The sequence below is a fragment of the Oncorhynchus kisutch genome, linkage group LG2 (assembly GCF_002021735.2).
Source record: "Oncorhynchus kisutch isolate 150728-3 linkage group LG2, Okis_V2, whole genome shotgun sequence".
Classification (NCBI taxonomy): domain Eukaryota; kingdom Metazoa; phylum Chordata; class Actinopteri; order Salmoniformes; family Salmonidae; genus Oncorhynchus; species Oncorhynchus kisutch.
The window spans coordinates 14,647,179-14,660,079 of NC_034175.2; the positions used below are offsets into that span (position 1 = coordinate 14,647,179).

Sequence of the window (12,901 nt, forward strand, 5' to 3'; positions counted from 1 at the left end):
TAAACAGCTATAAATATGATGAGTGATTTACCTCTAAGTACTCCTATTATTGTAAAATAGTAATGCATTCTTCAGTTGCCGGTATTACGATAAGAGTCCATTATACTGTAAAAGGTGAGGACAACTAGCAGGATTTGTAAATCCCTGTTTAGTGGTTATCTGTTGTTGTGTGTTTCTCATGGTCCTGGTTCATGTGTTCCCCAGGTGGCCGAGATAAACGTGGGGGTCCTGTCCTTACCTTCCCAGCCAGGAGTAACCATGACAGAATACGAACAGAGGACCTCCGCAGACTCATAGCCTACCTCGCTGGTATCCCCAGGTACTGTTTCTTATACATAAATAACTGAACACACTGTTGAACCCAGCCCGGCCTCCTTTCCCTGCACTACACAAACACACACACACACACACACACACACACACACACACACACACACACACACACACACACACACACACACACACACACACACACACACACACACGCACAGTATTAACTCGGAAAGTTGGATAATGAAAACCAGCTTGTTGACTCTCCTCTGTGTCACATTCTATTGGAGTCCAGCGTGAACAAGGCAACCCTCCCCAGACTACCACCTGTGAATCACTGTGTGTTTTCAAATTCAATTCCTCCCCAACTGTGATTTCACTCTCTGCTTTATTTGAAATAGACTCTTCCCTTTAAGCAGCCACCTCTCTGTGCAGCTTGAGAGGGAATATTATACTCCAGCCCTCAGCCTGGTGCAGTACCGTTACCACTGACTGTTGATATAGTTTACTCAGTATACAGTATGTGTGTGTTTCTGTATGCGCTTGCATGTGTCTGTCTGTATGCGTGTGTGTGTGTGTGTGCGCGTGTTTGTAGTGTAGTGCAGTGCAGTCCAGGGCTGTATGTAGGTTAGACTCCCCCTGGGCCTCTCTCTGTAGGGGCTGATGACGCCAGGCAGGCAGAGCAGAGCAGAGGAGAGCACAGCGGAGTGGGTCACTTACTAATAACTAACTGCAGATAGATATTCTCAGGCCATCTCCTTTTCGCTCTCTCTCTCTGTGCTGTTTAGCTGCAGGCAAGCTTCTCCTCTTCTCTGTCTGTTTTCAGTGTTATTGGATACTAGCCTAGAGGCTGACTAGTGGTTAGGAAAACAGTGTAGGGGATCTGGTGCGGGCTGCATCCGGAGAGAAGGGGCGTCGGTCTGGACTAGGACGTGGGAGGCGTGGGCGGTTGGCTTGCAGAGTTGCTAGTGGAACGTTACCTAGGCAAGACTGTCTGTGCTGTCCACTCAGCGGGAGGGCAGTTTTACGCTCTCTTTTATACACAGAAACAAACTCTCGCTCTCACTTTATCTCTCTCTCACTTTGTATTTGGCTCTCTCTCCGGTTCACTAGTTCTCTCCCACTGTTTTCTTATGGTTTCTCTCTGGGAGACGGCTGGGCTGGTCTTTTCAGAGAGTGAAGTCATAGTGATTTAGTTCAGAGCACAGGGCCTCCTTCTGCGCTGTGAGACACTCAGGTTAAGTCTTAAACACTGGGGATATCCTTTTATGGTGCTTTTGCAACGGGACACTTTTGGTAAGCGAGTCATTGAACATCTCAACGGTTACATTTTATTACATTTTTTTATGAGGCACCTGGTGAAAGACATTTTCACCACCCAGTTCATTTTCATTTGAATATTCGCAATAGTTTTTTGTCATGGAACTAAACAAAATATTTGAGTGGTGATTTGTGAATTTCATGGCTACTTGTGGTTGTTGTCTTGGTTTGTCTCAGTGAGGAGGTGAGCAGACATGGCTTCACGGTCATCGTTGACATGCGAGGCTCTAAGTGGGACAGCATCAAACCTCTGCTGAAGATCCTACAGGAATCCTTCCCTTCCTGCATCCACGTCGCCCTCATCATCAAACCAGACAACTTCTGGCAGAAACAGAGGACCAATTTTGGGAGCTCCAAGTTTGAATTTGAGGTAGGTCCACCCTGCATAGTCTCTTGAGATAGACATTCATAATGACTTGAGCAAGCAAGCTACCTAGCGCGAGATTGCCTTATGGGTTCTGAGAATGGCACTATAGCAATATGACTCCGCTTTGAATCGATCCTCAGATGTGGATCTTTTCCCAAAAGTGTCTGAGGAGATTGTATGTCTTAATCATCTTTAGGCTATACTGAGAATATGTTTGTAGTCTCTGGAGTTGTAAGGCATGAGGAAATTAGTTTGCAATGTGAATGTTTTTCTTCAAATGAATTGATTGCCTTCAAATTGAATTAAAGTTGTGTATAAGTGTTCCAAGATGTCGTTATGAGCCCTGGGAAGTGTTGTGTGGAATTGGAAAGGGACATTAAAGCTGCGACAGAGAGAGTCCCGTGTGGGTGGGAAGCTAGAGCTGTTCAATTTAGTTCTGACCTATTTAGAGTGGAACAAGGATATATGGGCCTCAGAGAGAGCAAAGTCTCAGTAAAGAGGGCAGTCTGATTAGGGACATCCAGATTGGCGTTAATCTGAGCCCACTGCTAAAAAATACACAACATACACATGAATGGGCTTTAAAGAGCTGTGGATACTGCATGTGTTGATGTTATCTCATAGGGATTTTATGTGTTATGACTGGTAACATGGCTGCAGCTATAATTCCTGGAATGTTTTTGCCCACCTTTTCAAGTGAACATTGGGCGTAATAGATCTGTTGTTGACCACTCCTCATAATCCACGTTTAATTATGTTGGTTATGGAATTTTGACTCACAGTGATATTCAGTTGGTTTAGTAACATGATAGTCATTAATAATAATATCTGCATCTCGGGCGTCTCATGCATCAGAGTGTACTTTCAGTGCGTCGCTCCCGTAGAATAAGAATGACGTGTCATCAGTGTCATAAAATGACTTTCTACTTCTCGGATCTCCTTCCATACCTTCCTCACAGACTGCTGTTTATATTAGTGTCTGAACCCTCCCTCTTCCTCACAGACTGCTGTTTATATTAGTGTCTGAACCCTCCCTCTTCCTCACAGACTGCTGTTTATATTAGTGTCTGAACCCTCCCTCTTCCTCACAGACTGCTGTTTATATTAGTGTCTGAATCCTCCACCCCCTCTTCCTCACAGACTGCTGTTTATATTAGTGTCTGAATCCTCCGCCCCCCTCTTCCTCACAGACTGCTGTTTATATTAGTGTCTGAACCCTCCCTCTTCCTCACAGACTGCTGTTTATATTAGTGTCTGAATCCTCCGCCCCCCTCTTCCTCACAGACTGCTGTTTATATTAGTATCTGAATACTCCCCCCTTTTTCCTCACAGACTGCTGTTTATATTAGTGTCTGAATCCTCCCTCTTCCTCACAGACTGCTGTTTATATTAGTGTCTGAATCCTCCGCCCCCCTCTTCCTCACAGACTGCTGTTTATATTAGTGTCTGAATCCTCCCTCTTCCTCCAGACGGTCATGGTGTCTCTCGAGGGCCTGACCAAGGTGGTGGATCCCTCCCAGCTGACGTCAGACTTCGAGGGCAGCCTGGAGTACGACCACGACGAGTGGATCGATGTGCGCGTGGCCTTCGAGGACTTCGCCGGCGATGCCGCCCGGGCTTTGGCACGGCTGGAGGAGCTGCAGGAGACCCTGGCGCAGCGCGACCTTCCGCGCGACCTGGAGGGGGCACGGCGCCTTATGGAGGAACACGCCTCGCTCAAGAAGAGGGCCACCAAGGCCTCGGTGGAGGAGTTGGACACCCAGGGACGCAGGCTGCTCCAGAGACTTCAGCAGGGTAGTGTCACCCCTGGAGGCTACACTAACCGCGGCGGCGGGGGAACGGATGCTAACGATGGGCTCACAGGCCACCCAGATGCCCACAACTTGGTGCCCAAAGTGAGTGCTCTGCTCGACAAGTTGCATGGCACACGCCAGCACCTGCAGCAGCTGTGGCACATGCGCAAGCTGAAACTGGACCAGTGCTTCCAGCTGCGGCTGTTTGAGCAGGATGCAGAGAAGGTATGTTATGAACTAACTACACACTACTTTCACTTTTGTTTGTTTGTTTCTATTCAAAGGAATCCCATTTTAGTCCATATCTCTCATCCTAGCATTCATAACTAGAAAGAAAGCATCCCAAGCTCACCAGTGAAGTCTGGATTTGCACTGAGAATATTACTTCATAGCAAACAGAATGGGATAGGTATCTGCAGGAGTAATGATGCTTGTTTGCAGTATACTGTAATGGCCCATAGCCTGTCAGTGTGCATAGACCCAGCTACAGTTATATGGATGTCATGCAGCTATCAGCCAGATGGTGATGTGACGCCTCCCTGCTGTGGAAACAGACATGTTTGTCAGTTAGTCAGAGCAAAGCTTTAATTACATCTCCCCACCACCACCTCCTCTTCCTACACCACCACCTCATCCCCTTTCTCCTCCTCTTCCTCCCCAGGCATGTCATTATTGTCCCCGGTTATTGAAGCATGTCTCAGAGGTCAAGTTGAAATGGTAGCTGTCACGCTGAGGTTTCTTGTCATGCTGGCTAAAGGTCCCTCCAGGGCGATACCAACCTCGACCAGCTGTCTGGCGTTCCCAGTGGCAACATCACGAGTCTAGGCAGTATGACAACATGACACTAGGGTCAGGCTGACACACAGTTCAATACAGTGGAGTGGAGTCATTCCATCTGCCTTCCTGAGAGTCCAAACATCCATGTCATCAGGCTTTAGCCCCCCTCCCTCTCTCTCTGTCTCTCTCTCACCCCTCCAGAGCTGTAAGATACAGTACCTGCTTATAGAGATCTTCTTCTGTGTGCTTGTGCCTGCCTGTGTGCGTGTTTGTGTGCCCATGGCTGTGTGTGTGTCGCGCCGCCCACAGATGTTTGACTGGATCATTCACAACAAGGGCCTGTTCCTGACCAGCTACACAGAGATAGGAGGGAACCACCAGCATGCGGGGGAGCTGCAGACTCAGCACAACCACTTTGCCATGAACTGTATGGTAAGAATACACTCTTCTACATTATTGATTGAATCAGTGGTGTAACCCAATGGCCATAAACTATTGTACCCCTCAGCTTTGTGTTAAAATACGTTGAAGCTTATTGATAGTCACCTATAGTGTATTTATAGTCAACTATAAATCTATAGCTTAATTATAGTCACCCCCCCCTCTTAAAAGGGCCACATAATGATGGGTTAAACTTAACAGTCCTCCCAGTACCTACCACATGCAGTGTGACAAGCCGTCCATCTCCTGCCTGGGTGTGTTTGTGTCTGTCTGTCTGTCTGTCTGTCTGTGTCTGTCTGTCTGTCTGTCTGTCTGTCTGTCTGTCTGTCTGTCTGTCTGTCTGTCTGTCTGTCTGTCTGTCTGTCTGTCTGTCTGTCTGTCTGTCTGTCTGTCTGTCTGTCTGTCTGTCTGTCTGTCTGTCTGTCTGTCTGTGTATGTGTGTCTGTCTGTCTGTCTGTCTGTCTGTCTGTCTGTCTGTCTGTCTGTCTGTCTGTCTGTCTGTCTGTCTGTCTGTCTGTCTGTCTGTCTGTCTGTCTGTCTGTCTGTCTGTCTGTACATGTGTGTGTGCGTGTGCGTGTGCGTGTGCGTGTGTGTGTGTGTGTGTGTGTGTGTGTGTTTGTGTGTGTGCTAACTGTCCTGACCCTCCCTGGCTGCCTGCAGGGTTAAAGGCCCTAGCTGTGTTCTGTAGGGGAAGATGATAAATCACTTGGTCTCTCTGCCCTCTCTCCCTCTCTCTCTCCACTTGTCCTTGCCCTCTCCTGTGCCTTGCCCTGGCTGTCAGTAGTCAGTACTGGGCCCTAGTTCCGGACCCCATCTACTCTCTGTTGCTCATGGGGCCAACCAGGGAAAAATAAGGGCATGAATTGAAGCCCTAACTTTTTGTTTTACTGTATTTTTGGGATCCTCTAGATTTTCTTGAGCGGATGTTCTTGGGGCCTGAACATAAATACAAATCATTTCTAGACTACAAATTGACCGCAAGAAGCCCAAACAGATATCATTTTTGACTAAAACATAAAAATGTCAAACCTTGCTAACATATGTATATGATCACATCTCTCTATTATAAGTGGAAATACTTGGGAACAGATTTCCTAAATTACAGTCACTTGGAACACATTTCCTGGTGTTTTTACAGTTTTTTATGTTTAGCAATGAATTCAGCCCTCAAGGTGCCCGTTGGGGAACCTATCTCTAGATTGTATGGTGGTCTAATACTGTAAAGTACACTTACACTAAGTACACTTACACTGTATGACATTGTTTCCTTGGACATATTCCTCTATACCAGTGGTTCCCGACCTTTTTCACTCGCACCCCCTGTGTGCTCACCACATCTATTTCTATGCTGGAGTGAATTTAAAGCAAATTTTCTTGCAATTCTATACATTTTGCCATGTCTAATGTGTATTCATGTGATATTTGAGTGACAAAAAAATTTCAATTTAAAATTTCAACAATATCTATGGGTTGAAAAAAACGACATTCTAAAACCGTTGTCATGGGCTAGTTGATCTGGACATTTCTGACGAGTTGTAAATATCTATAAGGTCTACACTGACTGACAAGACAAGAGGAGCTGATGATGCACTACCCAATTTCCAAATGGCACCTTTTGCATTCTACTATTACAACTTTCAGGTGTAATTATAAATCCGGACTGAGTTCGTATTTGTATTTTCTATTTATTTTTTCTGCTGACCCCTCGCCCAACAGTTTGGGAACCACTTCTCTATACAATTAAATGTTATCCTCTTATCATTTAGTATGATCTTGCTTGTAGAGGTTTTTCGAGTTATTTTATGCTGAGCCAGCCTAGCTTGTTTTGAGAAGCGGACAGACAGACAGGCCCCATTGAGGCAGGGGGATCACCAGACCCAGCCCTGGTCACAGTCACACAGGCATTATTGTGCATGACTTAGCCATCAGTGTGCAGTGTCAACAATTGGCAGGGGGACTCTGGAACAGAGGGACTGACGCCTCCTTTTCCCCAGGATGCCATGCTTCCTGTTGACTAGAAAGACTGTGTGACTGCCTGGATCATATTTGGGAGGTAGAGCTAGTTGCTGATGATGATACTGTGAGGGTAAAATGTGTGTGTGTGTTTGAAAGGGAAGATTATCACAATGGCTGGGGCTGATGATGATCATCTATGATTATGTCATTTGTAATATGCAAATGAAAGGTATGGAGATGTGATGTTAATCTGCCCCCTATGGTGTTGTTGTAATATTACACTCAATGGTTCCACTTTGGGGAGGAACGTGCCCTTGACTATTGACAGAAATTCAAAACCAGTTCAATAGAAAAGCAGATGGCCATCTGATAGCGGCACAATGGAAGCCTGTTTGAAACACATAATGGAAATGGTAATGCTAGAATGGACATGTGATGTCATTGTGGCCTAGTCTCCTAGTGTCTCCTCTCTGTGTGAATATTAGAACAAGGTAAATATGAAATAAAAATAGACTTTCTGTCATGTTCCTTATTTTGGAGAACGCTAGCCAGTAACCCCAGGTGCTTCCTGTTCAAGACATTCTCCCCTCTCACCCTCTCAGATTCTATAAGCCTAGGTCCCCCCCCCCCCAAATGACACCCTATTCCCTACATAGTGCACCACTTTTGACTAGAGCCATATGGACCCAGGTCAAAAGTAGTGCACTATATAGGGAATAGGGTGCCATTTGGGACTCAGACTTGGGTTATTGGCATATGCCAAGTCCTCCATTACTGTGTCAGTCTCATTGATTAGTTCTTCCTGTTCCATCCTGATCATATCTCCTATCTGTAATGTTGTCTGTTCATTTACAACGGGGGAAAAATGGAAACACTATCATTATCATGTTCACGTGTCGGACCAGTCCCTTTGGCGTAGACAAATAACTCTTGATTGCATTTGTTTTGAATTCCCCAAGTCTGGGATGTGGAGATGGAAAGCGGCCACACTTCATATCTTTGCCATGCAAAAATGGGCTTTGTGACAGCAGTATAAGTGCCAGTATTTTCCTCTGTGGACTGGACCCTCCCTGCTCTAAGTGCTCAGTATGTGTGATGCTTGAGTTCTGTGGTATGCTGCTATGTGGGTAAGCCTTGGTGGTGTATGTAATGTGATCAGTCAATGGATACTATGCAGAGGCCTGGCCCAGTGTTTACTTTCCCTTTAACCCGGGTCCTCCAGGAGTTTTACATTAGGCCTGGCCTCTGCCTGGCTCCCCCTGGCTAAGATACCATGCTGTCTGTCGTTTTACATTAGGCCTGCCCTCTGTCTAGCTCCCCTGGCTAAGATACCATGCTGTCTGTCGTTTTACATTAGGCCTGCCCTCTGTCTAGCTCCCCTGGCTAAGATACCATGCTGTCTGTCGTTTTACATTAGGCCTCCCCTCTGTCTAGCTCCCCTGGCTAAGATACCATGCTGTCTGTCATTTTACATTAGGCCTGCCCTCTGTCTAGCTCCCCTGGCTAAGATACCATGCTGTCTGTCGTTTTACATTAGGCCTGCCCTCTGTCTAGCTCCCCCTGGCTAAGATACCATGCTGTCTGTCGTTTTACATTAGGCCTGCCCTCTGTCTAGCTCCCCCTGGCTAAGATACCATGCTGTCTGTCGTTTTACATTAGGCCTGCCCTCTGTCTAGCTCCCCCTGGCTAAGATACCATGCTGTCTGTCGTTTTACATTAGGCCTGCCCTCTGTCTAGCTCCCCCTGGCTAAGATACCATGCTGTCTGTCGTTTTACATTAGGCCTGCCCTCTGTCTAGCTCCCCTGGCTAAGATACCATGCTGTCTGTCGTTTTACATTAGGCCTGCCCTCTGTCTAGCTCCCCCTGGCTAAGATACCATGCTGCTTGTCGTTTACATCCAGGAACCATGTAGTGGAGAGAGACTGTTATTTAGCCTTACATTTGAATGCTTCACAGATGTCATCGGAGTCAGAGGCGTTTGTCGTTTTTCAGGAGGGCAGATGTCTTTATCTAGCCCAGCCCTGTGTGTGTCCGTTCTGTCTGTCCGTATGTCTGTCTGTTTGTCAGCGTGTGGTGTTCTCAACTCTCATCGGTTTAAAAAGTGTTTGCAGACAGACAGAGATGTTGAACATTGGTCCATTGATGTTCCCCTGCTATGGATTAGTATAATGAGGATTCACCCACCTCTTTTTCAGAGCACACTGCAGTGTTGTGTGATTCATTACAGCCTCTCATTTAGATAAAAGGGGTAATTGAATGCTAACAGTCCTGCATGTAAAATGGAATAATTAATTTGTGTTTGCTGATCTATGTCTTATCTTATCACAACAGCTTTTAAAGGGACATGGTGTTGTTTTGGTGTTGTTTTGGTTTTAGTGTGCGAGTAGTAGAATGACACTGACAGTGTCAGGGAGGGTATCGATCCCTAACCGACAGATGCTAATTACCCAGCATACCGTAGATCTCTACAGCAGGCAGCGAGAGCTCATCAACTGTGTGTGTGTGTGTCTACAGCTGGCAGCAAGAGCCCGTCTCCCATAAACACCTCATTAAACCATTGAGATAACGTTGTCGCTCTGACCACATGAAAGAGGAAGCCTACTAAAAGGCTTCTCAAACAAGGGAAGCGTGGCCATTGTTGAGCTGTACTAGAGCCAATAGGACTGGAAAGTAATGACCACTGTTTTAGTACAGCACAGCCTGTGTGTGACTGTACCATACACTTGATCCCACTAGTCACTTTTCTTTGGACTGGAAGTTGTACTACTACAATCAAACCCATCCAAAGTGTTACGTTTTGAGCAGCAGGCAGGCAGTGAGCGGAGTGGCCTTAAGCCCTGTGATATGGGTGATAAAGGAGAGGGAGAAACTCATGACCCGTGACTGAACCTCTTTCTGTCTGGGTGGATCTCCTGCTATGCCCTCCCTTTTCCGCACCTTCCATCCCCTTCTCTGTCCCCACCCAGCCACACACAGTGCTGTGGGCGTCCGTCAGGGCTGGCTGGGGCTGGCTGAGTGGAAGCATGTGGACATGTGGTCAGACTAGAGGGACTTCCTCCTCTCCCACGGGTGTAGACCCTCTGCTCTACTCGGCTCGCTACGCTTCACAGGATAACTAACATCAGCTGCCTGCTGCACACTCACCGTCACCTCCTTAATCTTTTGATTGGCTGCGTTTGTTGGTTCAGCAGTTGGGTGACCATTTTGAAATGTTGTAATGTAATTTACCATGAATCTCAATTGGGGGTTTTTCTTCACTGAAAATGCTCAATATTCTTTTATTATGACTTCACTGATATTCTCACTTCTGGAAACATTTTTGGCCATAGAAATTTTCTCAACAGGATGCAGCTTTGTTTGGTTTCACAATACAGGCACTTAGCACTATGATAGGAGTCCCCTTATTGTCTGTTTCCAGTTGACAGTTTACCTCCCCTCTGTTCACTGTAACGTAAGAGAGTAGAGGCCAAGGCTAGCTGGTGTTTTCCTTTGGACCGGAGGGGTTCTGTTCTCTTCTCAGTGAGTAATAGTCTCTCTGGGTGTTTGTTTTTAATTTGGACTTGGTTGTGTGTGTGTGTGTGTGTGTGTGTGTGTGTGTGTGTGTGTGTGTGTGTGTGTGTGTGTGTGTGTGTGTGTGTGTGTGTGTGTGTGTGTGTGTGTGTGTGTGTGTGTGTGTGTGTGTTTGCGTGCTTGTGTGAGTGTACAGTAGGTTGTGTTGTGTGTGTTCTGTGTTAACTTCTCACCAGACTCCCAAGCCCTTACTATTGATGTAGGCCCTCATGTGGCCGGGTCTGTAGCCATGGCCCAACCTGTGCTGATCTATGTCTTTCTATGTCTGTCTCCCTCCATTTGGGTCTGCCGGTCTGTCTGTGTTTCTGTCTCCTTCTCTCCCTGTCTCTGTCTGTCTTTATGCTTGTCCGTCTCCGTCCCTCTAAGTCTCCCTCCCTCCTCCCTTCCTGCCTGTCTGTGAATCCCTCCCTGTCGCCCTCCCTTTCTGTCTGTCTGTTACCCTGTTTGTCTGTCTCCCTCCCTCTCAGTCTCCTTCCCGCTCTATCTCTGTCTATGTAACTATTGGTAACACTTTACTCCCCTCTCCTCACAGAATGTCTGTCATGTCCCCTTCCTCTCCTTACAGAATATCTATGTAACTATTAACCTTGTCATGTCTTCTCCACTCTTACAGAATATCTAATATGTCTCCTCCACTCTCCTTCCAGAATGTCTATGTAAATATCAACCGCATCATGTCTGTGGGGAACCGGCTGTTGGAGTCTGGTCACTACGCGTCGCAGCAGATCCAGCAGATCTCAGGTCAGTTGGAGCAGGAGTGGAAGGCCTTCGCTGCTGCCTTGGACGAACGCTCCACCCTACTGGAGATGTCTGCTGCCTTCCACCTGAAGGTGGACCAGGTGAGGAGGAAGCACACACACACACACACACACACACAACAACAACACTCACACACACATTGTGATTTTCCAGATTGAACAGAAAAGGACCAAAACACTCTACTACCTGTTCCAGCGCTGTGCTCCTACAGAGACCCACACTCTTGTTATTTTCCTCTCTCTGCCTCGTTTTACTCCCCCTCCTTTCTCTGTCTTTTCTTCCTGTCTATCTGTCTTTCTCCTCCTCCCTCTCTCCATAACCTCTCTGCCTTCTTCTCTCTTCACCTCTATTGTAGTGCATGAGGTCAGGTTGAAACCAGATGTCCAGAGTAGCAGGGTGGGCGGTATTGTTATAGACTACAGGTTTGTGTACCCTACTATCCCCAAGGATTTGAAGCTACTCCATGGATTGAATCTTACCCTGCTTTGGTAGAGGCCCATGTTATATATGGACTTAGTTGTTGTCATATGTTTTCCAACAAACTGATTCAAGTGGAGGTGTCATCTCTACTGTTTGGTTGTTTGCGGTTGGCATGTGAAGCTAAGTTTCAGTGCTGTGTGTGTCTGTGTTTGTTTACCATGGTTCTAGTGAAGCTGTGGTAAACTGAAACCTCTCTGTCAGTCTGGAGACAAAAGGGGGATGATTGAGGAGAAACACAAAGAGAGAGAGAGAGAGACGCACTGAAAAAATGAAATGAGATGATGCCTTTGTCTTTTATCTCCGCTCTCTTCATCCCTCCATTTCTAGAATAATCACTTGTTTTGTATCAGTATTCTCCTGAAGTGCCTCTACTTTCTGTTCTACTTTCCTCTCCTCCTCTCCCTGGCCAGCTCCCACAGGAACAGATGAAAATAGTTCCTATCTCTTAATGGCATTGTAGTACGCTGCTGGGATGATGCAGAGCTAATAATAATGTTAGCGAGGGCTGCCTGCAAGGCAATGTGTTGCTTTCATCCCCTGCCATGAATGTGTAATTTACTGATTTACTAAACAGACAGAAAGGGAGGCAGACAGACAGAGACAGAGAGGGAGGCAGGGAGGCAGACAGGGAGGGAGGCAGACAGACGGAGACAGAGAGGGAGGCAGACAGACAGAGAGGGAGGCAGGGAGACAGACAGACGGAGACAGAGAGGGAGGCAGACGGAGACAGAGAGGGAGGCAGACAGACAGAGAGGGAGGCAGGGAGGCAGACAGACGGAGACAGAGAGGGAGGCAGACAGACAGAGAGGGAGGCAGGGAGGCAGACAGACGGAGACAGAGAGGGAGGCAGACAGACAGACGGAGACAGAGAGGGAGGCAGGGAGGCAGACAGGGAGGGAGGGAGGCAGACAGACGGAGACAGAGAGGGAGGCAGACAGACAGAGAGGGAGGGAGGCAGGGAGGCAGACAGACGGAGACAGAGAGGGAGGCAGACAGACGGAGACAGAGAGACAGAGACAGACACGAGGACAAGTATAAGTATTTTTCATTGCCTGTTTTTGATATGTACACGTTTTGAGTATTTTAGAACAAGAGTGTTTTTGTGTGCACTAGTCACCGTGGTTGGATGATTGCACATACACATGCTGTGGTACATTTAGGTAGTCA

The 12,901-nt window shown here is 47.0% G+C and overlaps 1 protein-coding gene across 7 annotated transcripts in view; it reads left to right on the forward strand.

Moving 5' to 3' along the window:
- Positions 1–12,901, forward strand: part of LOC109901917 (triple functional domain protein) — a 139,407-nt gene that overhangs the window by 51,804 nt on the left and 74,702 nt on the right. For 6 of the 7 annotated variants that reach the window (XR_004202781.1, XM_031788336.1, XM_031788341.1 and 3 more), the window contains 5 exons: positions 205–319; positions 1,768–1,960; positions 3,427–3,975; positions 4,837–4,959; positions 11,143–11,334. Coding sequence is in view for 6 of the 7 variants with exons in the window: in XM_031788336.1 (XP_031644196.1) it covers positions 205–319; positions 1,768–1,960; positions 3,427–3,975; positions 4,837–4,959; positions 11,143–11,334 (1,172 nt within the window). In the remaining variant the exon portion in view is untranslated. Of the gene's footprint in view, positions 1–204; positions 320–1,165; positions 1,567–1,767; positions 1,961–3,426; positions 3,976–4,836; positions 4,960–11,142; positions 11,335–12,901 lie in introns of those variants that run through there. The other variant, XM_031788329.1, reaches the window with a different exon arrangement.